Source organism: Manis pentadactyla, chromosome 15, assembly GCF_030020395.1.
Source record: "Manis pentadactyla isolate mManPen7 chromosome 15, mManPen7.hap1, whole genome shotgun sequence".
Classification (NCBI taxonomy): Eukaryota; Metazoa; Chordata; class Mammalia; order Pholidota; family Manidae; genus Manis; species Manis pentadactyla.
In genome coordinates this window covers 55,305,652-55,333,631 of record NC_080033.1, presented here as the reverse complement: position 1 = coordinate 55,333,631, position 27,980 = coordinate 55,305,652, and the positions used below count along the sequence as shown (strand labels likewise).

The window sequence follows — 27,980 nt, the reverse complement described above, 5'->3', positions numbered from 1 at the left end:
GCATGTGGTTGTGGGTTGGTTGTTTGGTAGGTTGGGTTTCTTTAATAATGAAAGGTTGGTTTATTGCTGTAGATTGTTGATTTTTCTCTCTCTCTTTTTTTATTTTGGTATCATTAATCTACAATTACATGAGCAACATTATGGTTACTAGACTCCCCTCATCATCAAGTCCCCACCACATACCCCATTTACAGTCACTGTGATTTTTCTCTTTACTCCTGGCTTCATAGCTGCTCTGATCTGCTCTGAGGCCATCACTGTCCAGTGGGCTACACAGACTGCCACCACTGCCTGCCCCATCTCCCAGCCTATTACCTTGTGGCCAAATCCCAGGGACCCTCCAAAGCAGTCTCCTCAGAGAACAGGACTCAAAGCTTCCTGCTGAGGGCCCGTCGGGCCTGCTGTTTCTGGGAGGTAGTGGGAGAATTTGGGGCCTCCCTGGGCAGGAGGTCAGGAAGCCATGGAGTTGGTTCCAGGGGAGCCCTGGGAGAGGGGAGGGGAGGAGTGGACCCAGGGAGACGGAACAGGGATGAATTTTAGGAGGAAGGCTCCATGCACTGCTCCTTGGAGTGGGTGTGGCTAAATGCTTCCTGATCCAGATAGTCAACCAGCCATGCTTTTATTAACTGTGTTCTATACAGGGATAGCCTTTTAACCGTGTCAGTCAGAAGCAAGGTTGGGGGAGGAAGGACACATGCACCCCTTTGTTTCCTCTGCCAGTCTGCCAGGAGTAGCCCGAACCAAACTCTTTTCCCTTCTCTAGCCTTCCCTCTGCCCTGCCCTGGGCTCCTTGACAGAAAAAGAAAGGCTCAGGGAGGTCCCCCTCTTCCTGCTGGCACTCCTTAGAGAAGTCACCAGGCCTGTTTTCCTGTACTTCCCGGTTTGAAACAGTGAGATAAAAGTAACAGTGGCCAGTGGAGTGTCCTTGTTATGTGCTGTCCCATCCAGGACAGACACTTCATGTATATCATTTTATTTAATATCCAAACCATTCTGCGGGGCACTCTTCATAGTCTCAGTCTTACTCAGATCGGAAAACTGAGGCAGAGAGGGCAAAGTTATTGCCTTCTATCTTTCAAATGGCAGAGCCAGGAGCCTAGTCATGGTCGTCTGACTACAGAATCTGACCCTGAACTATTCTCCCCAGCACTTGCAGATCCTCACACTCTGAGTACCCAGGCATTGCTCCTCCCCGCACATGTCCCTGTCCCCATCCGGGTTACTGCCTCCTCTGCAGCAAGATCCCAGTCTGGTCTGAACTAGGAGGTGGCCTGCAGGAGCACCACCAGGTAGGACTCTAGTGATCAGAGTAGAAGGAGAAGCTGCCCCTTCCTCCAGGGGACAATCTGCTCAGCTCCAGGTCAGTCCTCCTGTTAGTAGGATATTGAGATCCCTCCTAAATTTGGGGATTGACCAGAAAAAGCACATGCATCCATTGTCCCTGACTCAGATACTCCTACTTAAGAAAGGCCATGTTGTTGACCCACAATAGCACTGCTTAGATTTTATAGGGCTCTGCAGCAAACCCCCCGTTTACAAAGATGTATTCCCAGAAGTCTTGGGGCAGATTGCAGTAGGTTTGGTGCAGAAATACTTTTATGGGGGTCCCAGGTCCTCTGTTGGCACTCCCCAGAGCCTACGTCCATGGCCCTCACACACCTTTACCCTCGTATATCTCTTGGGTTTATCGTAGAGAGATGTACCTTGAAGTGGCCCATTTGTTTGTGGTCCAGGAAACCAGCAGGGTCTGGTCCCCAGAGGGCTGAGCCTGCAACTGGTTCCAGGCTTGTCCTGCAGCGCCCCCACCTGGAGGAGGGCAGCATCACCGCCCAGGATGTGTTTTTTCAAATCTCAGGAATGTCCACAGGTCAAAGCAAGTAGTTTTTCCAAGCTAGTGAACATGCAGTTAGCTTTTCCTCTGTTACAGCAACCAGGAGAGAACTTCGAAAATACCTGTTGTTTACTTTCCAACCCTGAACCAAATCTAGGCTCATGAGCATCCAAGTGACTCCTAGAGGAGGCCTAGGACAGTGCCCATTTTCTTCCTGCTGCCTCCATTTGTGCCCACCCACCCCATCCCTTCCAGTGGTCTTTCCAGGCCATTATTCCCAGGGCCCCCACATGGTCCTGGACTTTAGATGGCCTCAGCCTTTCAGATCCTGACCTGCCCCTCTCTGCAGCTTCCTCAGTTCCCCATCCTAGTGCCTTGTGGGGGCCCTCGGCTACGTGGTTGTGATGAAATGACACGTGCCCTTGGAGAGTTCACGATGTAGTCCTGAAGACAGTTCTAGCCCACAAGGACAGTAGTGTGGAGATGCTACAGTGCAGGGCAACATTGGTGCTGCCTGGCTCAGCAGGAAGCAAGGTGCCCTGAGTTTTCAAGGGTACAAGTGCACACTAGCCAGGTGGAAGGGTGAGAGAATAAAAGCATTTTAGGCAGGGAGTCCAATGTGTGGATAGTGAAGGTAAGAAAAGGTGTGGCTGGTCAGGAAATTGCAGGAAGTCACTGAAAAGTGTTGAGGCAGCTGGGCCAAGAGAAGCAGGGTGCTAAAGAGGGAGCAACACTGTCTAGGGTTTTGGTGCATGTATAGCAGGATCACTGGGGCAAGGGGTCACAGGCAGGGAGACTAATAAGCTCTCACCTGGAGATGGCAGTGTCCCAGGCAAGGGTCCTGACATGGGGTCCAAGAGGTTCTCAGTCTGAGGGTAGAGTCACCAGCCTTGATGCCTGATTAGCTTGTAGGAGTCACCCAGCAAAGAACAACAAGCAGAGAAATGGGGCTTGGGGGTGACCTCCAGGATTTTGACTTGAACAATCAAGTAGATGACATACAGAAGGAAGCAGGGTGGATGGAGGAGAAATTATTCATTGAATTTGGAATAATCGGTGTTTAAGGTGTCTGAGGGAAATGCAAGTGGATGAGGAGGCAGCAGGATATGAGGGTTTCCAAAATGGGTGGTCTCTTCCCAGAGAGCCCTGAGGGTGAGAAGCAACGGTCATCTGGTTGCTTGGCCACAGGGATACTGGGAGAATGTTCACCTCACAACCACCTTCTGCCTGCCAGGAAAAGGCACTGAAGGTTCTGTCACCAGGGGCCACTCTTGAGGCCAAGTCTGGTCCAGCTGTGGTCTGGCAAAATAAGTGGAGAGTATTCCAACGCTGCCACTCTGGGACAGGCAAATGAACTTTACCAACTCAGAGGGGCTCCCAAGTGTTGGTCCCCTTGAGGTCAGACCAAATTCAGGGTTCTTCCCTGGAAGAAAGGGAACAAGGCCAAGCACCTGCTTCCCATGACCTGACAGTCCCTTTCCTTTCTCTGCCCCAAGATTCTCCTTAGCACTTCCCTCTCAATCTGCACTGTTACCTGTCTGCCCTTAGGGTTCGTCTGAGGAGCCTCTGCATGCACAGACCCTGGCGCCACCTCTTCAGGCTCTGATTAGGCTTGGGGCAGGACACAGGAATCTCTATTGTCACGTTCCTGGGTGATTCAGATGATGGTCAGGCTTCAAACCCTGCACCCTTCCCAGTCTCTCCCCCTTTGAGTCTTACTTGGAGAATCACAAAGTGATTGAGCAAAGGAAAAATGTTTATTTTCATCAAGTCCAAGGTCCCAAGTTGGGACAGTCACCCAACTGCCTCCTCCACCTGGGGGCCTAGGCTCATAGACTGCTGCTGTGGTTCAGGCTTGAGAGAAGGTGAGCCACCAGTGTGGAGGGGACAGTCACTTGTTCTGAGGAGAGAGTGGGGATAAAAATGGGGCAGCACAGGCGCTCAGCATCTTACCAATGTCTGCCTGGGTTGACTTACCCACCTCAGCCTTGAGGTAGCTGCTGACCTCCAAATTGGGCAGACCCCCAGGCTCCTCTCCAGCTTCCCATCCCAAGGGAACCAGAGCACGGGTCGGGGCATGAATGTATTGGAGTGGGGCAAAATGAGGCCTGACCCCAGCTCACCTGCCATAGATAGCAAGGCCTGCAGTTGCTCCACACCTGCCTCCTCCGGAGCCAACTCCAACTCAGTCTCCACCACAGCTTCAGCTTCCCTGTCCCCCTGCGCTGCCTGGTTCAGCTCAGGATTGCAATAGTTGATGTACTGATACAGGGGTCGCAGGCGCTGTGCCTTTCCTGCAAGGACCCAGGACAGGGCAGTGGCTGGAGCACTGAGCTGGGCCATTTCTAGGGTCCAGCAGACAGGGGAAAAAGGAAAGGCCCCGGGGCTGCCACTCACGCTCTTGCCCCAAGGTCTCTGAGGGTGCAGACACTGTGCTGGCCATAGCTGGGAGCACTGGGGCCCCCAGACTCCTGTGTTTCTTGGCTTTCTTGTGCTGTTTGGCAGATGGTGAAGGCTCACTCTGGCTACCCTCTGGCTCCTCCCTGTGCAGTGTCAGCCCCTGTGGCAGCTCGGCTTCAGCCCTAGGATGGGCTTGGTGGGTAGGTCCTGGTAGGCTGGGGGACAGGAGGCCTGAGGAGCCAGCCTCCAGCCTTGGCTCCTGTGCCATGAGTCTAAGGACAAACCCTGCCTGCTCACCACCCAGAGCCCAGATTCTTGGCCCTTTCCTAATCACTGAGGTCCCTGGTTGGCTAGGGGCCATGAGCTGATGTGAGGTGTCCCCTACATGGCCTTGAGACTCTCCCTGTGGATGCTTCTACTCCAGGGCTCTTGAGGGACAGAAGGGGTGAGGGGTGATGGTGGTGGCAAGGAATAAGGGTGCACCCTGCAGGAGAGCAGGATTTAGGAATCTTACTAGGGTGTGAGACTCCCCAGCCCTGCAGCTCCTTCCTTCTGCAAGCCCCCTCACCTGACCAGCTTCCTCTTTGAACCATGACTGGGCCTCACAGTGGAGGCCATAAACCTGGAGACTCTCTCTTCTAGTGCCTCCTCTTGCTTGAACCTCTCTTCCTCCAGCTTGAGTCGTTCCTCCTGGAGCTCTGGCTCTGAGATTGGTTCTGTTGGACACTTGTCTTCACCTTGGCAGGCCTCATGGGCTGGCACCAGGCACTGGTCTTCCATCACTGGACACTAGAGGTGACACACAGGTGACCTGTCACCACAGCCAGGCAAAAGATAACAGGGAACAGCCATTAAGACACTCGACATTAGATACCAAATGCAGATGTAGGGCACCAGCCTATGCCCCTCCCCGCCTTTGAAGACTGTCCTGGCAGTTAGGGGGTCCTCGCACAGAGTCTGGCTTTCTAGAGTGCTGTGTCTGAAGGCTAGACAGCCTAACGGTCACTTCAGTGCTCTGAATGTGGCCACCTGGGCCTCTGCCAGCTGTGCCTGCTCCACAGCTATCCTCTGCCCTGGGACCCTGGCCGCCCCTCTGTCCCAGCAGAGGCCATGGCTACGTGGGGTCAGCGCATCCTCAACGGTTGCTTGGGGAAGTGGGCCCGAGGAGCAGGGCTGGTGGACCCAGCGTTTCCCCAAGAGACCCACCAGGAGGCGAGGGCGGGGGTGGGAAGGACGACCGGCGATCTCTCTGGCTCCCCTTCAGCTGGAACTACAAGACCCAGAAGGCTTCGCGCCAGGGGGGCATTAGTCCCTGACCTCAGGGACGGAAACTATGGTTGCCTAGCAACGGCAAACCCGTCGGGTTGCAGCAGCAGGCGGCAAAACTGCTAGGGTGAGCCCCCCCCGTCCGGGTGTTGCGGGGGGAAACGTCCTGAACGGTGCAGGGAAGTAGCTAGGAGCCAAGGTGGCGATCGCTAATCGGGGTCGTGAGGCGGGGCGCGGCCGGGAATGGTAGGCACGGCTGGGGTCAGGATCCGGGTCCCGGACCAAGGAAGAAGCGCCAGGCTGAGAACGGGGTCCGGGACAAGAGACAGGCAACCCGTCAGGCGTTGGTGCACCGTTGCAGGGCGGCGACTGCAGCATGTGCGAGGGTCCGTCTCGCATCTCGGGGCCCATCCCCCCAGACCCTACGCTTTGCCCCGACTACTACCGGCGGCCGGCCTCGGGTGAGTTGGGGGCCGCCGCGGCGGGGCAAGGGTCGGGTTCCGGTCCACCACTGAGCCCCACACTCTGCCCCGTCCGGCTCCTCAGCCCAAGGGCGTCTTGAGGGAAACGCGCTGAAACTGGACCTGCTGACCTCTGACCTGGACCTAGACACCACCCCTCCCCGCGGCCCCCGCATCCGCCCCGGAGCCCGAGAGATCCTGGAGCGGGGCCGGCGCGGCGTCGGGGATGTTCTGCTGCAACTCGAGGGCATCTGCCTAGGTTCAGGGGCCTCTCCCAAGAGTAAGTTCCTGGCAGAAGGGGCAGGGGTGATTATAAAGTAAAAAGCTGAGATCAAAAACGACTGCTTCTCATCCCCAACCTGAGTTCAGGCTTCACCTCTCTGAGCATCAGTTTCCCCAATTATGAAAGGAGGGGGAAATGCACTGCCTCCTCACACAAGAAGGCTGAATGAGATGTTCCCCTGGGTAGCCCTAGTTCAGCTTCATGAGTTCATGCATCAGTGAAACATCCTCTGTTGAGTGCCTACTGTGTGCCAGGTCCCATAGGAAAACAAAGTTGAAAACAAGCATGGGCCATCACCGAGTCAAGGTGAGAGACAATAAACAAGTGAGGAGATAAATACGATATACAAGATGATTAATGGTATACTGCACAATAAAAATGTAGGAAATAATCAGGGATAGAAGAAAATTACTATGTCTGGGAGGAAACAAGGTGATGAGGTGGAGTATGTGTACAGGGGTCTAACTTAGATGGAAAAGTCAGGGAGATATTAGTGCAGGAGGCAGGGTGTGGGCCTGTGTGTAAACTGGTGTGAGTTGAAGTGCATGGGCTGTATGTAGGGCACAGCCTGGCAATATCTTCTCCCCAGGGAAGGACCCTAAAGACCATGAGAAGGAAAACCTGAGGCGAATCAAGGAGATCCAGAGACGCTTCCGCGAGCAGGAGCACACCCGGGAGAAGGGCCAGCCCAGGCCTCTGAAAGCTCTCTGGCGCTCACCCAAGTATGACAAAGTGGAGTCCCGGGTCAAGGCCCAGCTGCAGGTACCTGCCTCAGGGATCCATCTTGTTGGCCAACAGGCAATTATACCCTAATCTGAATTATGGGGAGGGAGGAAAAATCACAGGGGACTAAGAGGTAGCTGGTTCTGCTGCAGGGTGGGGTTGGGGGCTTTCTCAGAAGTGGTGATAGCTGGGTGATCCTGAGGGACAAGTATGAATTAGGGGAGAATGGAAGAGAACATTCTATAGAATGTAGAACCTCACACATAAAAGTCCTAAGACCAGAGGGTGTGTGGGCAGTGGGGATGCTGCTGACAACTCACTGTGACAGAAGAAGAGCACTAGGTTAGGTTAAGAAGTCAACTGGACCCACATCATAAAAGGTCACATAATCCACTTTTCAACCTTTATTTAAGGGCAGTAGGAAGAGCAGGGGCAGGATAGATAGTAGCACCATTTCTTTGTCCAGGGGCCTCAGAAGGAGCAGGATTGAGAGAAAAGAAAACAAGGTCATATGTGGATGTTGAAGATGAAGCATTTGTGGGACTCCCAGGGGGTGGGAGTGTGTCCAGGAAGCAGATAGAAAGTCGGTCTGGATCTCAGAAGTGAGACCCAGGAGTTACTGAGGATCAGGTTGAGGACAAAGACTAGGGAAGTAAACCTGGGTTTGAAGGTTTGGAGGCCAGCCATCAATGACCTTGGTGGGGACAGAGCCAGGAAGCTTGGCTAGGAAGGAAAGAAAAAGAGAACGGCAGCTGGAGCCAGTACTGAGGAGAGGGTGGATCTATTTGTTGTTGTTTTATTAAAGCTGGGAAAAATACATGTTTCAATGCTGATGAGAAGTCTCCCTTCAAGAGGGAGGAGGCCCTAGGGATAAGATCCTGAGGCAGGAGGGTCAGAGGCTCAAGTCTTATGGCTTGAGACACTGACCTCAGCCTGACTGATCGTTCTGCTATGCCCTACCCCCCAGGAGCCCAGCCCTGCCTCTGGAACAGAGCCTGCCCACTTCCTACGGGCACACTCCCGCTGTGGCCCTGGGCTTCCACCACCCCGTGTCTCCAATACCCAGCTAACCCTACCAGGGCCAAATGCTAAGGTGAGAGGGTATGTAGGGGCTGGGGCAGGGTCCTGGGAGGGACTTCAAGGGCACAACACAGTGTTCTCTGCCCTGTCACGCTTGCCATGTCCTGCAGGGGCCAAGCCTAGGTGTGGACTTCATTAGCCACAATGCCTGCTGTGCCAAGAGGGCCCCCCGGAGGCATTCCCGTTCGCTGCAGGTTCTGGCACAGGTGCTTGAGCAGAAACAGCAAGCCCAGGAGCACTACAATGCCACACAGAAGGGCCATGTGCCCCATTAGTAGGTCTCACTGTCCAACACTGAGGGTGAGGGGTGCCTATGGAGGGTGGGAGCTACATCTGCCCTGAGATCATCACCCTGAGCCTGTGCATCTGCAGCTTGTTGGAGCGCAGGGATTTGTGGCGGCAGGAGGCTGAGGCCCGCCAGCATGGCCAGCCAGACCCTGCTTTGCCACCTGGCCACACTCGCATGCCTGAGAACCAGAGGCTGGAGACACTGAACAATCTGCTCCAGAGTGAGTACGTGGGCAAGAGGGACCCAGGGGACCACACACCCCTACTCGGCACTCACTGTTCCTGGGCCCCCTGTAGGCCAGAGCCAGCTGCTGCGTGAACTGGTGCTGCTGCCTGCTGGGGCCGACTCACTGAGGGCCCAGGGCCACCGTGCTGAGCTGGACCAGAAGCTGGTGCAAGTAGAAGAGGCCATCAAGATCTTTTCCCGCCCCAAGGTCTTCGTGAAGATGGATGCCTGAGCCCTTTTTATAGGGGTAGTGGTGAGGGTCCTCATGGAGGATCACCACATGGCTGCAAAGGACAGGGTCTGGCCTCATCATAGAGTGGAGTCCGAAGACAGGAGCAGTGGGTGAGCAGTATCCCCAGAGCACTCTGCCCAGCCACTGGTGGCTGTGAAAGGGCCATCACAGCCTCTTAACTCCATTGTCAAAATTAAACCTTTTGTATAGTGGGATTTGTTTCCATAAGAGCTTTTCTCACCCTAGAAATGCCAAATGTGGAGGCCCGCCTGCTGCTCAACTGCCAGAAGGTCTTTCTGCTGCCCTTATCACTCCTGCCTCATGTCTAGGGCAGAAGGCAAGATTGTGGGATCAGGGAGGTGTCTAGAGCTGGGACACAGAAAGACCATGACTGCATTTGTAGAAAACCTTTAATGTTCCCCAGACTGCCAGGGCCCTGTGACCAAGTTAAAAACCTCCACTGGGAAGTCCCTGCCATGTCCCAGCAGCCTTGAGTGGCAAGGGGCCGCATCCTCATCCTTGTCTGTCAGAGGCTGAAGCCACTACCATCTCCTCTCATGCTACTCCCCCAGCCAGAGCTGGCCTGCTCCTGATCATCCAGGGAAGGCAGAGAGCTACGGGCACCAGGGAGTAGGTGGCCTGGGTGCAGGTCCCAGCATGGATGCCCCTGAGACAGCCCATTGGAACAGGGAGGCTGGCGGTTCTCCATGACCAGATCACTGCTGTCATCGTCACTATCAGGCTCAACAGGTCCAGGCCCAGCAGAGGGAGGCCCTGTCAGACGCCCAGATGCCCCACGTACCACATTATTGCGCTGATTGGCTGGCTTAACAGTGACAATGAGGTTGTGGCTGTTGGCAACCATCATGTCTGTCACTTGGTCCAAGGTCTTCCCAGCCACCTCAATGCCATTGACCTCGAGGATCTCATCACTGACTGCTAGCAACCCTGTACTCTCAGCCAGGCCCCCTCGTACCAGGCGGGAGATGAAGATGCCTGGAACACGTTCCAGGCCCTGAGGAGCTACACGGACGCTCATGCCATCTCGGATGTAGAAACCCAGGGGGCGGTCAGAACCATGCTTGTGCAACCGTACCCTTCGGTGGGTCTCAGGCAGTAGGTCCACATCTATGACTGAAGAAACCTGGCGGAAATCTTGGGGCAGGCTGATTAGCAGGGGTGGCCGGGTACGCAGGGGTGCCACTGGCCGAAGTAGAAGCCCTTTTTTGCGTCGCTGCAGAGAGTTGGAGGCAAAGACCAGGCCGCTGGAGTCAGCTTCTGCTGCAGGAAAGGGGGGCGCTGAGATCAGAGACCCTGCTCTCCCACTTGTAGAGGGGAAGGGGACACTGTAGCTATTTCCTACCACCTGAAGGTCAGGCCAAGGACAGGGACTGTAGAGGGTGAAGGCTAGGTGCCCTGGGCATGGACTAACCTTTGTAGACCTGCCCTGTTACCCTACCCCACAGGGGCTGCCCGCTGTACCCCATCCTCCTCACCCCGCTTCTGCACTAGCAGGCGCAGTGGCGGGGGCCCGCTGGCCAGGGCCCGATGCAGGCTGTCGTCGTTGGTGAGGGGCAGTAGGTCTCCGTGGGCATCTGTATAGCCAAGCAGCACATCCAGGCCCGGGATCTGGTGCACGGCACGCAGCAACCGCGAGAACTCTTGGAAGCCACTCACCGAAGCGCGGGGCAACGCGAAGCGTCGGAACTCGGCGTCAAACTGGAGGCAGGGGGTGGGAGGAGAGGAAGGGTCAGGACAGAACCCCTGCCCTTTATCACCATAGGTCCGAAGATGGCAGGGGTAGGGAAGCTAGCTAGGGCTGCGGCAGCCGAGGAAGCCTTGCGCCCAGACCTAAGCTACAGCACAAGAGACGCTGTCCAAGGTCTTGTCCCCACCCTCCAGGTACGCAGACCACAGAGGGGCTGCAGAGGCTAGCAGCGGAAGGAAGGAGCATGGATGGGGGAAATCGAATAGAAATACTGGAGAATGGGACGTAGAGGATGGAGGAGAGAAAAAGGTGGTGGGGACCAAGGAGTCAGAAAGGGAAGAATGAGGGAATTGGGAAAGTCTAGGACCGAGGCCGGAGGGGCCCTTACTTTGCTCTTCACCTCGACGATGCTGTCAGGACTGCGCGCCGGAGTTCTCTGTTGCCTGGCCATGGCTGGGCCGGGCGGGCCGGGGACGGTGTCCCAGGCTATCCGCCAGGACGCAGGTGCACAGCCCGGCCGGCCGGCCCGCGCCGCCCCGCCCCTGGCGGTAGCATTTGCCCCGCCCTCCCATCCGGATCATGACGTCAAGAGGGCAGCGACGGAGAGTAGAACGCTGTCCACGTTTCCAAGGAAACGGAGACAAGGGTGGAGACGTCCCCGCGTGCTCCTACGTCATCACGCTACGGTCGCGCGTTCCTGGAGTCTGAAGCACAGGCTCCGCCAATTAGAGCGGAGAAGGTGGGAAGTGACTTATTGAGTGCTGTGTGCCGTTATTTCCACTGGCCTTAACAAGACACATTTTTTAGACAAACTGAGTCGTACTAAATATTTGCTGAACCCGTCAGGGTTACACGGCGTTGAAGTGGCTCCAAGCCAACTTGCTCGTACCACTGTTGGCGCAGTTTCAGGCCCCAGATTCCTTCCTCTTCATCCGAGCCAGTCCTTGGCCCCTTCCTGCCCGGTGCGAACAGCCCAAACAATAGAAAAAAATGCCCGGATTTTTTTAACCACAGGCAGGCGAGCGCCCTATCTACCCAACTGGAGACTGCACACACAACCTCCAGCAGGGCGCGCTTGTGCGCACGCGCGGGCACGCACACGGGCGGGGCCTCGACTTCAAGCCCCTCTCTGTCTTGCGCTTCCTCTTCCGAGGAGAGGCGGGGTCGCGGCACCCACAGGGAACTCAGGTGGATGGTGCTTCGCTTGGTGTTGCCGCGGAATGGCAGGCCCGGGGAGCTTGGTCCTGCGGCCCTGGATTCGAAGGCTGATCCTGGGGTCAGAGGCACTCTCAAGTCCGCGGGCGGCGCAGCTGCTTGAGGTGAGTCTGCCATCCGTCGCTAGGGTCCGAGACCAGGGTGGGGCCCTGGGGCGTGGGGATTGACGCTGGTCGATGCCGTCAGGTACTGGAGGAGGCGGAGGCCCCGGGCCCGTCCCGCGCCCCTGACACATCTGACGTCGGGACTACGCTGCTAGTGTCCGACGGGACCCACAGTGTACGATGCCTGGTGACTCGGGAGGCTCTGAACGCCTCAGATTGGTGAGAGAGGGGCCGCGAGGCCTGGGAGAGCCGAGTCTGGCGGGAGAGCCCGGGGCTTGAGTCCCAGGTGGGCGGGCCTGCAGATGGGCGGGGCTGTGTTCAGGAGGGCGGGGCTGTGAGGGTCGCGCTCGCCTCAGGGAGGAGAAGGAATTCGGCTTCCGAGGAGCAGAAGGCCGGCTGCTCCTGCTGCAGGACTGCGGGGTACGCGTCCAAGTTGCTGAGCGCGGCGCGGTGAGTGGTGAGGCTGGCTTGAGCGGTTACTGGGTGTGACTTTTTGTGACAACTCTTGAGACCTGTCTCTGATCTCACCCCTCCAGCCGGCGGAGTTCTATCTCCAGGTGGACGGCTTCAGCTTGCTGCCCACGGAGCAGCCTCGGGAACGGGTGATTGGTTGGTAAGTGATACCTCTACCCTCCACCCTAGACAGGCCTGGATGGTGTTGCCATAGGCCTTTGGGCGGTTTGGATGGGAGGGCTTGGACCCTTGTAACACCGACTGCCTATACCATCCTCCTCTTTTTCCTAGCAACCAGGACCCGGATGTGCAGAAAAAGCTCCATGAATGCCTGGAGTGAGTCTGGGGTTGGGCCCTGGGGCCAATTGTGGCTCGGTCAGGGCATGACAAATCTATGCAGGTAGGCCTCAGGATTGTTCCTCAGTCCTGTCCCTTCTGTTTCTATAGGGAGCACCTTTCAGAGTCTACCTCCTCCAATGCAGGTACTTGTAGGGGTTGGCCCAGTGACCCTAACTCCCTATAGAGTGACCTGCCCAGCCATCACCTCCTGCTTCCTTAATGAGCCCTCCTCCCCACCCACCCTTCTGTTCCTCTTCTTTGAGCTTTGACCGATCCTCTGGTACCCTGTCCCCTAGGCCTTTCACTGTCTCAACTTCTGGATGAAGTAGAGGAGGACCAGGAGCATTGGGGGGCGCTAGTGCACCTGGCTGAGAGCTGTCTGATGCTGGCAGGCCCTTGCACTGCATCCCCTCTCACACGCTGGGCTGCCTCACGCCACAGGGCCATGGTCAGTGTGGGGCTTCCCTTGAGAAATGTCAGGGTGAGGAGTTGGGCGAAGGCTAGGCTGAGAACTCATGTCCCACAGGGAGAAGTTGTGTACACTGTCCCCAGCCTATGGCTTCACATCTCTGAGAATGACCAGCGAATCCTGAGCTCTTTGCATCCGGGTCAGAAGACACAGGGTAAGAAGGACTGGAGAAGGGAAGAACTGGAAGCCCAGTGCCCACAGTGCTGATAAACCTCCCATAACCCCCAGGCCTTGAGTTACCCCCACCAGACCCGGCTCTACAGGAACTATCACTGACCCTGATCTCCTCTTCTTCTTCACCCAGTTCCTCAGGTAAGGTGTTGCTCAGGCCACAGGCATTCACTGCTGTCTATCAGTCAGGTGCCCGGGCTGTGCAGACTGCTGGGAAAGGGTACAGAGCCAGGTGGGGAGTGAACAGTCCCTGCAGGCCTGCCTGAGCTCACGGGCCACTCAGCTGATCTGAGCTGGGAGGGCCGTGCCCACAGGCAGTCTCCCTCCTCCCCAGGAAGCCCTGCCTTACCCAGCCACATGTCATCAGAGGAAAACAGTACCAGTGTCAGCCTTCTGCCTGCCCTGTCCTTGGCTGCTGTAGACCCAGTGCAGCAGGGCAGCTCCCAGCCCCTACCAGCTGTCTGCTTAGCCCCTGGTCCCCTGCCTGCCAGTTCTCCACACCCTAGCTGTGTATCCAACTCCTCACTCTTGAGCTGCACCCCAAGTCTTTCACCCCTTGGCCCTGGCCCCAGTCCACACCAGGCCCATGTGACCAGGGCCCAGAAACCTAGCCTTGAGTTCAAGGAGCTAGGGTTGCTCCCCAAGAACTGGCAGCGCTCTCGAAGGACAAGAACCATCAAGGGAGCCCTGGATTCCAGCCCTGTCTGGGTGAGCATAGTCCCTTAAATCTAGAAGGTGGGATCGGGGGTGGGCCTTGGGTAGAACTGGGAGAGGGCGGGGGCTTAGATGGAGTTAGGGGTCCTTGCTGGCCCTTTTCAGATATCACACCCCCTTTAGGACCCTCCAAAGAGGCATCGTGATGGTTCCGCCTTCCAATATGAGTACGAGCCACCCTGCACCTCCCTCTGTGCCCAGGTCCAGGCTGCCAGGTGAGTGCCTGGGGCTGTCCCTTTTCTCTTGGTCACCAGTCCCAGTCTCCACTGACCTACAGCCATGGTTCTCTTCCCAGGCTCCCTCCTCAACTTGTGGCTTGGGCCTTGTACTTTCTGATGGAACCACAACCAGAATCTGAGCTAACCCAGGTGTAAGGGGTTATGCAAACACATGATAGGATGTGTGCATACAAGTCCATGCCTGTAGGTGGACAAACAGTGCTCCACACTCTGCTTCCTTTGAGTTTTTTAATAAAATAATCTCATGCGGCAGGAAAGGAGAAGGTCAGGGGCTGTGGCCACTGCCTCTTTGGTCTGTGGTTGGGGAGGGTGGGCTCCACTCAGGGTTGGAGGTCTCTGTAGGCTGTGGGGACAGAGGTTCAGCTCCAAGGCCAGATCCTGCAAAGGGAGAGAGGAAGACAGGAAGGGTCAGGACTAGACTGAACAGTCCTGCCACCCTTCCTACTGGCCCCAGCCTCACTTACCTAAGCTTGGAGATGGGGGCGCCTCAAGCTTTGGCCTGCGCTTCAGTACAGGGGAGCGCTGCAGCCGCAGGGGCCGATCTGAGGGACACAGGAAGACTTGGAGCGGGTTGCTGAGGTCTTGCCGCCTGTCCCTGTGCCCCCCCCCAACAACCTCCAGCATGTGCATTTGTGTACACGCGCTTGCCTTATGAGCTTCCCCTGCCCCTGCATCCTCCCATGCCTGACAGACTTGGTTCGTCTGGACGTGGAGGAAGGGCTTATCAGACCCTTGCTTCTGGCCTTCTGGGCCCCTGATTTTGCCACCCCTCACGCCACTGGTGTGTCCCCTCCAAAGACAAGAGCCATACCGGGAGGCGTGTAGCCCACCCTCCCCGATCTCCTCCTTCACTCAAGCACACGTGGAGGTGTTTCCCCTCACCAATAGGGGCCTGGAGCTGGTCCTCATGCACAGACACTGCTCGTCGCCCTGCTGAGAGAGGCCTCAGCCTCAGCTGGCCATCTGGGGGAGGCCAGGGTGTCAGGGTATGGTCTCAACAGCGGCCCCCACTCCAGCCCTTGCCTCCCACCTTCAGGGTCCCCAGAGGAACTGAGTTCTCAGCAAGGACTTTTCCAGTCCCCAGCCCAGTATTAGGGGGGACTAGGGTACCTACTTACCTTCATTCCTGGGGCCCAAGCAAGGATCCTCTGGGAGGCCCAGGCTGTCTGGAGAGGGGCTGGTTTTTCTGGGGCTTGGGCTGGGACAAGGGGAGGGGGGGCCGGGGCCATCCTGTTGGCCCCAGCCACGGCCCCTGAGCTCTGCATTCAGCTGCTGTCCCAGTGTCTTCCAGGTGGTGGACTCAGGCCCCTGGCCCCCTGGACCAGGTCTGCACGTGGGGTCTGCAGGGAAAAGGGTGTCAGTGCAGATACTGGAGGTGAGCCTGACCAGCGGGCTGACCCCCTCCTGCCTTTCCTTCAACACACACGTTGGCTATTGCTTACCAGCAGATACAGAGTGGGTACGGGACTTGATTGAGATGGGAGGGGCTTCTGTGGAACTGTCCATAATGTCACCTGAAAGGCAGAGCTAGGGGCTCAGACACCAGACCTTGGGGATAGTGGGGAGAAAAACCTGGCCTCTCTTCCTTCCCTGCCCCTGCCGCCAGGATGGCAAGTGCCCTGGACTATCTAAGGACAAGGACATCCCCCTCCCTGGAAATGTACTGCCCTAGTTCAGGGTTCCACTTACCATCTGAGCCAGCCTTCTTGATCTCACCATCCTTGCTCTGTAAGAAACAGGGAGGTCAAGCTCAGGTCTGCCCACCCTCACCCTAGCTTTGTCCTTTTGTTCATTCTTGTGCTTATAACCACTACTAAATGCTCATCATGGGCTGAGCAAGTACATGGCAAACCCAGCCTTGGTCCTCTTAGAGCTCACAGTCTGGGGTGGTAGACAGTTAACAAACACAACACACACACACACACACACACACACACAAATAATGTGCTTTCTTAATTCTGTGACTCACTTTTTATACTTTAATGTTTCTAAATTAAAGCTGAGTTTCACCTCATATGTGTTTCTTATTTTTCTGAAAATGTATTAAATGTACATGGTTGTGATTCTTATTAGGGATTGTGACCAGAGAGTGGCATTAGTAGTGTGGCCATGGAAGAGAGGAGAGGTGCACAGAAAAAATGCAAATGTAGATGAAGAGGAATCTGGTAAAACCCATGGGTGATGAGAGGCTCTGAGCTGTAACCAGGGTGGAGAACAGTTAAGATGAAAGCAATGATCAGGACTGAGACCCCACAGGGCCTTGAGGCAGGGCTGGGAGTTAAGGCAGTGTCCTAAGAGGAAGCCCCTGGTGGACTTGCATTTCAAATTCAGGTGACAAGTTCAGATTTCTGTTAGATCTGCAGAAAAAGGGCTGTCGCAGCTCTAAGTAGACAGTGGCCTGGGCCAAGACAGAAACAGGGAAGAAAGGTTGAATTTGATGACTATTTTGAGGGGTGGGGGATTGAACTGAGAATTAGATGTCATGAGTCTCTTCCTGGCCACAAATGTCATCCACAGACATGCCATAAGCCACGTTACCTGCACCCTTACTGCAAACTGTGTCCCTCCCAACTCACTTGCTTCCTTTTGCCTTCAGTACTCCCGCTGCCTCTGCTCACACCGATCCTCTGCAGCATCACTTGTACCCGCTGCTCAAAGGATGGGGCCAGCTCCATGTCTCCCCGCTCCAGGGGCCGCCGCTGGGGACAGAGAGGGCCCGAGTGGGGAGGGAGTCCACTGCCCTTAATTCCAGCAGAGCCCTCTCCCCATCACCAGGCCTCACCTTGTCAGGCCTGGTGCTCAACATTGCCTCTTCCTCCTCAGCAGGCAGCAGTATCATTGAGTAGGCCTTGCTTTCCCGAGTGTAACGAGGCCGGCTCCTGCGGGTGGGGTCAGGGCTGCTGGTGCCCCCCTCAGCCCCACCAGGCTCCTCACCACGGCCAGGACGGGCTGGTGGCCGCAGCAGGTCCCCAAGTGTGGTTTTCCGAGTGCGGGGAGCTGCCCCAGGGCTGGTCTCTAGTTCAGGCCGTGGCCCCCTTGTTGAACGAGGCTTCTTAAAGGCAAAGAGGGTCCCCAGCTTCTTTCGCAGTGTACGGGGGACAGGGGTGGTACCCCCATCGGTGGCTGGGTCCTCCTCAGGTGCCCAGCTGTGGGAACAACCAGCAGTAAGTGGGAGGGCCCATGGAGCACCCCACCCTCCGCCACCCCCTGCAACTGCCCGTCACTCACAGATGATCCTGCTGGATCAGCCTTTTGGAGAAGAATTCCTCCACACCCTCATCCACACGGGCACTGAGTCCATTCCCTTCCTGTGGCAGGGCTGGGGGCACCTGGGAAACACCAGAGGCCCAATGCTCAGGCCTGAGTGCAATCACGATTTCTTCTCACCTCCCTTGCCCAGCAGCTGGCCAGAACAATTCCAGGACCTGGGAACTGGGGTGACCCTAGGGGCATACTGACATAAGCTCTCCCACTGTCCAACTGGTGGGCAGAGATGCTGATTTCACATACCCCCTCACCAGTAGTTGGCCCTGGACATATACGCAGCCCACAAACGTTCTTGTCCCACAGAGTATCCTACACAACCTGAACCACCTGGTCACCAGCAGGCTAGAACCCCTGTGCCCCCTGAATTATATGCTTTCACTTGCCACCCCCTCTGCTCCAAACCGTTCCCTGCAGCAGCCCCCACCCCCACCCCACCTGGCCTGCTGCCTGCTCAGCGGTGCTGGCTGCTGCGTCAGACCCTCTGGGGGGCCTCAAGCCGGCTCCTCCCCGCCTTCCGCCCTATGCCCACTGCCCTGCCAGCACCCTGCCCACACATGCATCTCCCCACGTATACACCTGCAGGACATGCAGTATATGCATGATTGTCCCTGCGGCCGGGGGGGCCCAGCATCTTCCAGTAACCCTGGGGAAGGGAGGATAGATAAGACGGACACACTCCCAACCTGAGGTAGTCTTACAACCAGGCGCACCCTTAGTGAAACCCACACGCATGATCCAGCTTGGGAATAGCCTGGGGGGATGGGGGTTGACCAAGAAGAAGCCAGGACACCACTGCATAACCAGATGGTCTTGGGTTCTCACAACCCACGTCCCTGCCCACCACCACCCCCGAGGGGCGAATGGGTCACCCTTGATCCCCCCAATTTCACAAGCTCTGGAGTGTGGGGGAGGTGCTCACCTGGGGGCCCCCCGGCGGCGGGCGGTGGTGATGCTGGCGCCGCGGCCTCGGCCGGGCCCGGGTGGGATGGCGCAGGGGCTGCCCGGCGGGTGGCAGGTCCATGCGAGGCAGAGGGCCTGCCAAGGGCCCGGGGGCGGCGGGGCTCGGAGAGCCGCGCGCGGACGGCCCCGCCTGCGGCTCCGCATCTTCTCCCGGAGCCGCCAGCTCGGGCTCCGGCTCTGGTCCCTCAGCAGGACCTGAGGGGAGAGCACCAGAAGAGCGCCGAGCCCAGGGAGGTGGCGGCGCTAGGGCAGCGGGGGACCCGCCCAGGGCGCGGGGAGGGGCTGGCTACACCGCCCGCCCCCGCCCCTCCCCGCCGCTGTCCGTGGTGCTGAGCGCGGTCCCGAGCGGCGCGCGCTCCGCGCCACAGCCAAGCATGCGCGTCCTGGGGGTAGAGAAAGGGGCGGGAGGGAGGCGAGTGGAAACAGTGTCCGGGACTTGGTCTGCTCAGATCCGCTCGGAGCTGACTGGCCACACAGCAGACCCCAACCTTGCAGACTGCATGTTGGTCCTGCTCTGGCACAGTCAAGGGTCAGGAAGTATGGGACAGGGCTCAGATGAAATGAATAAATGTGTCCAGGTCCCCTGGTCTAATGGAGTCCAACCTGGGTAACTCCCTTCCCCCTAAGGCCCTGACTTACTGTGAGTGGAAGCGACCAGGTGAAGATGGTGGCTGGACTCAGGCCATTTCTGTGGAGGACTGTCACCCTGGTGGGGAGGGCACAAACAGCCTGGGCAGGGGAGCTGCCTCCCCATCTTCCACACTCCAGAACAAGATGGCAATGTTTAGGGTTCTAGGCCCGGAGTGGGACCTAGAATGGGACCACATACCTTCTGTTCCTGTTCATCCTCTTCCTTTTCCTTCTCCTCCTCAGGGAAAAAAAGATTTTCCAATTCCCCAGGCCCAAGAGGACTATGTTCTCCAGCCAGTGCCGGTATGGCAGGGGGCACTGCCACTGTTGCCTGCTGAGCCAGACTCTCCACCTGCAATACCAGGCACTCCAAAGATGGGCAGGTAGGGCCTCAACCATAATCTCATCAGTGCTAAGGGAACCCTGAAATAACCCTGGGCTACATGACCCCAAAAGACATTACAGAACCCCTGCAAGGCAGGAGCCAGGTGTGGTGTGACGGAGAGGGAGGGGGAAAGGGGAGAGAGAGAGAGAGAGAGTGAGTGTGTGTTTGTGTGTGTATAACAGATTTTCCTCTCACCAGCCGATCCCTGGCTGCACTCAGCCCTGCCAGAGCCTGAGCCACAATACTCTCTGCCAAGGTCCCAGTGACTGACAGCCGCATGTCCCTGAGGGCAAGAAAGAGCAAGTTTAGTGTCTGTCTCTGCCCAGCCCTGCCCAGCCCAGCCCAGCCCTAGCCAGCCTACCTGAGCCTAGTAAAAGCATCTTGCAGCAGGTGCTCTGGGAGCAGCTCTGGGAGGCCCCTTGAACCCACCAGGACCTCCTCTAGCTGTTCCCTCCACCTGGGTCCCTGCAGCATCTGTGGGCAGAGGCTCCTTGTTGTGTTCAGTGTGGCCTGAGTGAAGTCCTGGGCAAAAGTCAGAGCATGAGATGAGGGTGTGGCTAGGGCCCAGACCTACTGGCTTGAGGCTCCAATCCCCAGAGAACATTGATTCAAGGGGTGTCAAAGTTAGGCCCATGGGATGAGGGTCAAGCATGCATATGGAAGTGTGGCTGGGGCAAGGGTACCATCTCACCTGAATGTCCTGATGGCAGACCTCGCCCACCTGTCTCAGGAGTCCCTCCAGTTTCTGCCTCAGCTGCCATTGATGGCTTGGGGAGTTTCCAGCCTCATATAGAATGGGGAGAATCTGGAGACCGAGGAGAAAAAGGAGTTGCAAGTTGACACCTGACTAAGAGGGGAAGGGTCCTAGGAGCAAGAGGGAGTGCTCACACTGAGAGAGAAGTTGGCATTTTGAATGGCGTCCTCGGCTTGGTGCACAGCAGCTTCACCCTGGGGCCCAGCCCCACAGCCCAGTAGCTCCACATGCTCCTGCACCGACTGACATAGTTCGTTCACTTCCTAGGGGGCATAAGGAATCAGTCCCAGCCTGGCCCCTCCTGGCCCCCAAGACTCTGACTGCCTCTTTCCTAGGGTCTCCAACAGGGCGGGAGAGGTCCTGAAGGTGATACCATCAGGCCAGCTACTTAGGAACCCTATCTACTCAAGGATGGAGAGCGGTGTCTTTGATTCATGGTAAGGGCTTCATATATACTTCCTAAATGTCTAGAATAGGAAGGACAGTTGTTAATCGTGGTGAAAAGAAGCCCAGTCTGTTCACCATCCACCTGGAGGACAGACTGAGGGGTGGGAGAAATGGGAGTGAGAAGCCATGGAGGAAGGACCAGGGGGAGCAGGGGATAGCTGGGGTGGGGATGAGGAGTGGGGTGTTTGAGAATCCGTCCAGAGGCAGGACCAAGGAGGTGTGTAGGGGCTGTAATGTGGCCAGGAAAGATCTGGCCTAAACGTCTGTCCGCAGCAGTTGGTAGATGTGAGATTGGGTTCCAGGGTAGAAAGAAGTGTTTGTGGGAGGTGATGAGATCACTTGAAGATGTATTGAATGGGGAGCCCAGGTGGATGTCTGGGTCAAGAGCCCTGGGCTCTGGAGCTTGGGAAAGAAGTGGGATTTGGGAATGGAGGGGTGGGAATCTCACAAAGACAAGGTAGTGGAGGGAGATGAAGCTATAAAAAGGGCTGCTGGGTTTGGCCACAACAGAGGTCAGTGGAGAGGCGAGAAGAGCGCTGTGAATGGGAAGTAACAAATAGGGCTACAATCAGTGGGGGGAAATTGAGGGTGGATTTTTAAATACCTCCATCTTTAACAAGAGAGCCTACTTAAATGCTTTAAAAAGGCTGCTAGGGGTGTTGTTATGGGCACTCTTTCAGGAGCAGTTCTCTGCTCTCTAGACCAAGAAGAGGGACTTCTCTGGGACAGGATTCAGGCACCTTGGCCCCCAAAAGTCAGACCGTCAAACTCATGGAGGCTCCCAGGTGCCACAGCTCTCCCCATCCTCTATTTTCTGTGGGTACTCAAGGTTGAAAGGGGACAATGACCTGCTCCGAGGGGTTGGAGACCAGACTTAGTGGCTGAGGGCAGGAGGTGCGGTTGGAAGAAGCGTGGTTTGCGCGGTTGTTCCTCAACAGACAGGCTTGGATCTGGGAAGAAGGGATTTTGAGAAGGGCGGGGCGGGGCTACGGCCCTGAGCCCCGTAGGGGAGGAAAGGGGGCCCCCTACCTGATGCACTGCTCGTGTTGTCAGTTCTGGGCGGCTGCGCTGTGCCTGAGCCACGTCGTTCAGTGGCAGAGGCATAGCCTTCAGACTGCGATTCTGCTCCAGGGCCTGTGCTACGTCCAGTAGGCCAAGAGCAGAAGTGTGGTTCCGGTCCCAGACCACAGATCTGGGCCGGGCCGGGCTTCAGTCGGGGGCGGAGTTCCGCCAGGCCCCACCCAACATGCTGGCCTTGTCTATTCCCCTCTCGCATCAGTCTGCTTCATTTGCTCTGCCTCATTCAGCCCCGCCCCTTAGCCGAGTAGGCCCTCCTCCCTCGTTGGTCCCACCCCTTTGACCCCGCCCACCGGAGCCGCGTGTTGACCCGAAGTGCCTTGGCCAGCATCTTGGCGCCTGTGTCGCCCATGGCGTTGCCGCTGATATCCAGCGCTGTCAGGTTAGGATTGGTGCCCAGGGCCTGGAGCAGGACGCTGGCACCCAGCTTCAGCCTTGACTCAGCCACGGACAGAGACTGCAGGGGCTAGGGTTACGAGAAAGCCATTTGTGGTTGGAATCAGGGTTCAGTAAGAAGGGCAGGTCACAGGGTCTGAGGGAGCATGAATCACGGGGGTCTACTGCCTGAGGATCCCTCATGGTCCTGTGAACTCACACAGTCGTCATCCTGCATGAGCTGGACAATCCGGTGCAGGACGTCGTCTAGGGTCTCCCTGTGGGCAAGGGCCAAAGTTGAGTGGGATCCGGGTGGTGGGGTGCTGTCTGGGAGGCCCAGGAGTGGGATGGGGTCTCACTTGCACCGGACGTTGAAGTTCCTTCCAAGAGACACATGTCGCAGGGACCGACTCCTCCCAATGGCCAGGACCAGAGTCACCATGTCTGAACCAAAGCCTGGGAGCAGGTCGGGTCACGGTTAAGGCGAGGCTGCGGGGGTGGGGGGGGGGGAATTGGGTGAATGGGTTTCTGGGCGGCCTCACCATTATCCGCCAGATCCAGAGAGCTCACTGCACCAGCGTCACACACTAAGTCTTGTATCACCTGAGCGCCTGCTGAGCGCAGCTGAAGGTGGAAGGTGGGGCATGCTCAAGCCAACAGGCCAACAGGCCACAGGTGGGGAGGATCCGTGGTCCAACAGCCCCGCACCCCACTCCCAATGGGTGGACCCACTCCCTGTTCACGTCTCGGGGCCGGGCGCTCACCTCACAAGCACTCAGGTCCAGATGCAGGTCGCCTGTGTGCGTGTTGAGTGCGAGGCCTTCCAAAATGGCCCTGGGAGGGGATGGTGGTGGGAGCTGGGAAAGGGGGGCCCCAGGACGCGAACGAATACCAAGAAGGCAGGGCCGGGATGCAGGGGAGGTGTGGGCATGGAAGGAGGGTGCTGAGGCTCTGGGGTCCTGGCCTGGGGGTGGCCGTGCACGCAGGAACTAGGCAGTGGGCGGCGACACTGACCTGAGCGCTTCGGGTGGCAGCTTGCAGCCAGCCAGGCCCAGGTGCCGAAGCGTCCCCGCGCGGCTGAGGAAGGGTTGCAGCGCGGCAGGCGCAGCCCGGGACTTCCTGGGGTGGCGGAGCCGGAGGAATGGGCTGCCGGCACGAGAGGTGGCTCCCGACGGTGACCCCCCGCTCCTCCCGGGCCCGCCTCCCTTACGTGCGGGAGAAGATGTTCCTCGAAGCGTCGAGGTGCGTGAGGCCGGCGCAGCAGCCTCGAGACAGCGCTGCGAAGAGCTGCGGGAGGAGGTGTGGGCTACCCCTGGTGAGCCGGGAGCCCCGCCCGTCTACCCTCGGGCCTCAGCCACCCAGCCCTACTGATCAACCCCCCACGGACCACCCCCTCACAGTGTCCAGGGCGATGTCGGTGCCTGCGAGATTCAGGAACGTCAGAACATTAGACCGGCTCAGGAAACTATAGAGGCCCTGGTGGGAGGATGGGGGTGGGAGGGAGGAGGTCAGAGTTCACCTCACCAAGAGCTTCCTAGCACTCCACTGCTGAAGGCACCCCAATCACAGCCACTAAAAATAGCCACTCACCCCACTGTCCTCTGAGGCCCCCAGTGCGCCAGGGTTCCCTGAAAGGTCCAGGTGGGTCAGGACAGAGTCAAAGGCGGTGTTGGAAGCCAGTGCACGCCCCAGAGCCCTCATCCCTGGTGGTGGAGAAGGGGGTGGCTCAGAATAAGGCAGACCCACCTCCCTCACCTCATTCTGGTCCCTTCCTACCTCGAGGTGTCAACCCGGTCTGCGCTAGGCTGAGTTTCCTCAGGGCTCCAGGACGATGCTCCAGGTGTCTGCAGAGTGCAGCCACGCCTGAGGGATGCGATGGCCATGTGGATCTCACCTCCTCCAATGGCAGCCCCCAGGGTTCCCCAGGCTCAGCCATACCTCGGTCATCCAGCAGGTTCCCCGCCAGGCTGAGTTCCTTCAGTGCAGAGCCTGAGTGCCCTGCCAGTGCCTGGGCCAGTCGCCGGACAAAGTCTCTGGGGACAAGACCCCAGGCGTGAAACTCTGACCTTAGATTCCCAACTCCTCCCCAGGCCACTAGCTTCCCAATCCCAAGCCCCCAGACTCCTGTCCCCAAGCCCTATTCTGTCCCCTTTACCCCCTCAGGCCACAGGTCTCTAGCACCAGTTCCTCCAAGTGGGATGATTGACTCATCATGTGTAGAATCTGTTCCAAGACCTCAAGGCTCTGAGAACCAGAGTGAGGGCTCAGAGGGCTGCACCCCCACCCCCACACCCTTGGTCCCTCCCTGCCCCTACACTCTCACCAGCTTCATGTCCACACAGGAGAGGCACTGGAACCACAGATTGTAGGACAGGGCAGCCACACTCAAGGCCAGGTCCCTGGGCGGGAGAAGTGGCAGGGGCAGAGTTCAGGGCCCTCCAGCCAGATCCTAGGCACACATCCTACTCCATGGAGAGGCTGAGGCCCAGGAAGGTGGGTCATGGAATCTTCCTCCCTTCCCAGTCCTGGCAGGCAGGCCACACACCGACTACCCAGGTGGCTGAAGTCTCCTAGGCTGAAATGGCGGCAGCCCTGACGATGGTAGATGGTGTCCACATCCTGGACAGGAAGAAAGTGTCTCCAGCTGGCTTGGGGCCACAAGGGGTGGGGAGGGACTGAATGCACATAAGGGGTCGGATATCTCCAGAGCCCCCAGAGAGGGCCCTACCCTCACCCACTGGATCTCCTCTCGGAAAGGGAAGCCATTGTAGTCACATAGAGCCTCATATGTCTCTAAGAAGCCACCTGGGGGCGTAGGGGGGGAGCAAGACAAAAGATCAGAGATGAAGGAAGATCAGACCCAAGCTGGTTGGTGGCTGTGCCTTGACTCTGTTCAGTTCAGGAGACCCCCAAATCCAGGGTTCTGGGGTTACAGGAGCTGGGTAGGCTGGAAGCCTTGTGTGGCCCTGCTTTGGCCCTTACCACAGGGTCTGCTGGGTGCAGTGGCCTCTGAGGGGTTGCTTCTCTCCAGCCGAGCCAGCATGGAGTGGGGTGTGGGCCTCCGGAATAGCTTCCTGGGGAGGGAGATAAAGGAGAAGGCGGCAACGGACTTCTAGCCCCTGGGATGGGAGGCAACCTGCTCATGTCATCCAGAGCATCCCCTATTGCTGCCTTCCCTGCCAACCCACTGGAATCGCTGGGCCTCACCCAAGGGTCGAGCCAGGGAAGATCTTCTTGATGGCTGCAGCGATGTGCTGGGCCAGCTGTTCCAGAGCAGCCACACCAGGAAACTCCAGGACCAAGACAGGCAGGGACTCTAGCTCAAAGGTGACCTGGGGAGGGCAGGCTCCTGGACTGGGCTCCATGTGTGGGGACAGGTGGAGGGGGAGGTGAAGGCTAGGCTGCAGGCCTTGGTGGGGGTACTAAACTTCTCACCTGAGGGGGTGTCTCCTGCAGCACCATGGCCTGGACCTCCAGGTAGCTGAACGTGCAGTCCACCTGTGAAGGGCCTGAATCAGCGGGGACCAAGGCCTGAGCCCCACCCTCCAGGGATCCTAGGCCTTTGTGCAGTCTGGAGAGCCAGACCTGCCTAGACTCCAGTCCTGCCTGCTACTAGGAGCCCGGTGCTGTTGGAAGGGCAGAGCCCACAAGGGCAAGGCAGAGAACTCTGCTGATGCAGCCCTCCTCGAGGGAGCTGCTGGAGGGCAAGGGAGGCGGCGGCAGCCAGGCCCTGGCACTCACCCTTAGAGGGAGGCAGGTGTGGAGCAGATAGGCTCTCCATCGCAGCAGTGCCTGGGGGGAGAGAGTGTCTGATACCCTGTGCAGGGCAAGGGGCTTGTTCTGGCTGGGCCCCAGTGGCCCTCCGGCTCTGCCCCTGCCATACCAGGACATGACCTCTCTCGGCACCCTCCCGCTCTGGTAGCCAGGTTTTCAGCAGCAACTCTGCCTCCTTGGGCCACAGGAACTTGATGATTTCTCCTGTTGAAGAGCAGCCTGGTAGGTGAATTTGGTCCTCCCGCGGAGGTCAACTCATGCCCATGGTCTGTACCAGGCTAGGGGCTTGGGTTCATCTATAGGCTGGCAAGGAAGGAGTGGAGTGGATCTGGGGGCACCAAGCCTTGCGGAGAAGCCTAGAGAACCACTTGCCTGGCATCCCTGGGTGCTGGGTGGGCCTCTCTTTGGGGTCACGCCACTTCCTCCCAGATGAGTAGGCAGGAAGGGCCTGTGCTTACCTCGAAGCTCACAGGATATGCCGTCGGGGGCCTGGGCCATGGACTGGGCCGGGTGGCCGGGGTCCCAAGGAGCTCCGACGAGAGACAGTAACTAGCGGTCACACACACAGGAAACCTGGGGCCCTGGCCCGCACTGCAGCCACCTGCTCCTTCTGCAGCGGAAGGTACGCGCTGCTTCCTGCCAGGCCGCCCCCGGCCCGGCTCCTCCCCGCCCGGGCCTCCGCGGGTCGGGAGAGGTAGGAGGCGGGCAGAGCCCCAGCTGCCCTCCCGGTTGCTCAGGAGGTACTCCGTCAGAGCGGACACGGGGTAGGGAGTGGTGTGGCCGAGAGGGTCGGGCCTGTTGCTTGCCTCTTGAGGTTATTATACCCCTACTTTCACCCCCGCACCGCAGTCCCTGCCGTAAGCACCAGGGGGCGCTACCCGCCTGGGGATCCCTGCGGCCCATCCTTGTTGGTCCCTTGCAAGGCCCAGCTGGGGAGAGGGACATGGGGCCCAACAGAAGGAGTAACTGTTCAGCAAGGAACATCAAATTTCTCCCAACACCCGGAGCCTAGCCGGGAAGACCGGCTTCTTACGTGTTGCTTCTTACCTGGAGTGGGTGATCCCCTGGGGAGTCCACCAACATTTGAATGGGCTGAAAATATGCTAGATGGGCACAGACACCCTTTTCTACAGTGGAGTGTCCTCAGCTTTCATCAGTTTCAGACTGGGTCAAGGTTGGAGGTGGGGAAGCCTCTGGCTAAGGCCCAAGCCCCAAGGGCTTCACGGAGGGGCTGAGTGACACAGGAGCAAAGGCCTGGTATGGGGGGGGCTCTCCAGTGTCTGCATACTGGAGCTGGAGTTTGGGGAGAGGGAAGCTAGTGTCACCAGGGCTGGGAGGTATCAGGTTATTGGCCAGAAGCAGGCTCTCTATAAAATCCCCAGGACCTAGATTCTGGGGTGTGCAAAGTGGGGGAATTACGTTTTTTCTTCCATTAAAATCTAAACTCCACTTATGAGATCAGGAACAGTACTCTGCCCTGCCCACAGCTGAGCCAGCAGAGGTGAAATAACTCAGAGTAGGTGAGATCCTGGGCTGAGCCCTGTGTTTCTTTCAGATCTCTAGCTACCCCTCCTCCTCTTGGGACTTGAAGACAGCGAAGGCATCCCCCAGTCATCTGGTCACCCCACCCACCAAAAAAATCTCTTGTGGAGGTCCCCCACTGAGACAGAGTGGCAAGTAAAAACTGGGTAATAGCAACTTGGGGGAAGCCATCTCCCCTCAAGCAACAGGCCCAAGGGGTGATAGCCAAGGCCTGACAGGGAACTACTCAGCTGGAGGTACCCCGAGTTCCTGCAGACTGAAGCACAAGTCCTTTCCAACTGCCGCCTCCCAGTTTGAAAGGGGGGTTCAAGTTAAAATCTAGGAGTCTAAGACCACATAGAATCCACAAACTGCTTAGTGGGGAGACCCCAACAGGTCTCTCATACTTACAGCATGGCCAAGTGGTCAAGAATGTAGGTTCTCAAGGCAGACTGCCTAAGTCCTGACTCCTCCTCTCACCAGCTGTCTGACACTGAGTAAGTTACTTAACCTTTCTGGGCTTCTATTCCTGCTTTGTAAACTGGTGCTATTAACTTACCTTAAAGTGTTGCTTCTTAAGGAAAGTGC

The 27,980-nt window shown here is 57.7% G+C and overlaps 5 protein-coding genes across 10 annotated transcripts; 2 read left to right on the top strand and 3 right to left on the bottom strand.

Annotated features, from left to right (window-relative positions):
• Window positions 1–2,912: 2,912 nt before the first annotated feature.
• On the bottom strand, window positions 2,913–5,385 carry C15H16orf86 (chromosome 15 C16orf86 homolog). The gene is given in 7 exon segments (XM_057493215.1): window positions 2,913–3,907; window positions 3,910–4,125; window positions 4,229–4,458; window positions 4,800–5,020; window positions 5,238–5,263; window positions 5,266–5,302; window positions 5,305–5,385. Coding segments are annotated over 7 exon segments (954 nt in total). The 5' UTR covers window positions 5,344–5,385; the 3' UTR covers window positions 2,913–3,722.
• Window positions 5,386–5,858: 473 nt separating this feature from the next.
• ENKD1 (enkurin domain containing 1) lies at window positions 5,859–9,005 on the top strand. Its single transcript, XM_036897632.2, has 7 exons — window positions 5,859–5,958; window positions 6,044–6,238; window positions 6,831–7,003; window positions 7,932–8,057; window positions 8,155–8,318; window positions 8,417–8,553; window positions 8,630–9,005. The coding sequence occupies exons 1-7, from the start codon at window positions 5,874–5,876 to the stop codon at window positions 8,788–8,790; spliced, it is 1,041 nt and encodes a 346-aa protein (XP_036753527.1). The 5' UTR covers window positions 5,859–5,873; the 3' UTR covers window positions 8,791–9,005.
• A 177-nt stretch (window positions 9,006–9,182) lies between these two features.
• Window positions 9,183–11,360, bottom strand: PARD6A (par-6 family cell polarity regulator alpha). Of its 2 annotated transcripts, none has more exons than XM_036897633.2 (3): window positions 10,887–11,360; window positions 10,287–10,509; window positions 9,183–10,071 (listed from the first exon to the last, which is right to left on the bottom strand). In XM_036897633.2, exons 1-3 carry the CDS (start codon window positions 10,947–10,949, stop codon window positions 9,317–9,319), a joined length of 1,041 nt encoding a protein of 346 aa, XP_036753528.2. In that variant the 5' UTR covers window positions 10,950–11,360; the 3' UTR covers window positions 9,183–9,316. The 2 variants fall into 2 exon arrangements, with proteins under 2 accessions (XP_036753528.2, XP_036753529.2); XM_036897634.2 differs by having other exon boundaries at window positions 9,183–10,068.
• Window positions 11,361–11,661: 301 nt separating this feature from the next.
• On the top strand, window positions 11,662–14,459 carry ACD (ACD shelterin complex subunit and telomerase recruitment factor). The gene is made up of 12 exons (XM_036897630.2): window positions 11,662–11,817; window positions 11,900–12,036; window positions 12,174–12,267; window positions 12,354–12,430; window positions 12,562–12,606; window positions 12,718–12,752; window positions 12,906–13,057; window positions 13,136–13,232; window positions 13,307–13,390; window positions 13,584–13,957; window positions 14,087–14,178; window positions 14,259–14,459. The coding sequence occupies exons 1-12, from the start codon at window positions 11,719–11,721 to the stop codon at window positions 14,335–14,337; spliced, it is 1,365 nt and encodes a 454-aa protein (XP_036753525.2). The 5' UTR covers window positions 11,662–11,718; the 3' UTR covers window positions 14,338–14,459.
• On the bottom strand, window positions 14,459–26,708 carry CARMIL2 (capping protein regulator and myosin 1 linker 2). 5 transcript variants are annotated; one of them, XM_036897623.2, is made up of 39 exons: window positions 26,330–26,708; window positions 25,981–26,075; window positions 25,839–25,889; window positions 25,533–25,595; window positions 25,305–25,429; window positions 25,080–25,171; window positions 24,832–24,902; window positions 24,643–24,716; window positions 24,421–24,496; window positions 24,253–24,341; window positions 24,036–24,130; window positions 23,874–23,960; window positions 23,688–23,800; window positions 23,496–23,573; window positions 23,308–23,384; window positions 23,112–23,216; window positions 22,862–22,931; window positions 22,640–22,721; window positions 22,457–22,553; window positions 22,318–22,375; window positions 22,016–22,188; window positions 21,675–21,837; window positions 21,494–21,595; window positions 20,333–20,461; window positions 20,136–20,249; window positions 19,806–19,966; window positions 19,640–19,727; window positions 19,259–19,411; window positions 19,069–19,135; window positions 18,389–18,624; window positions 17,431–17,531; window positions 16,985–17,348; window positions 16,779–16,901; window positions 15,892–15,928; window positions 15,645–15,716; window positions 15,321–15,542; window positions 15,085–15,165; window positions 14,667–14,744; window positions 14,459–14,580 (listed from the first exon to the last, which is right to left on the bottom strand). In XM_036897623.2, the coding sequence occupies exons 1-39, from the start codon at window positions 26,367–26,369 to the stop codon at window positions 14,468–14,470; spliced, it is 4,215 nt and encodes a 1,404-aa protein (XP_036753518.2). In that variant the 5' UTR covers window positions 26,370–26,708; the 3' UTR covers window positions 14,459–14,467. The 5 variants fall into 5 exon arrangements, with proteins under 5 accessions (XP_036753518.2, XP_036753519.2, XP_036753520.2 ...); XM_036897624.2 differs by having other exon boundaries at window positions 15,085–15,135; XM_036897625.2 differs by lacking the exon at window positions 15,085–15,165.
• Window positions 26,709–27,980: the final 1,272 nt, after the last annotated feature.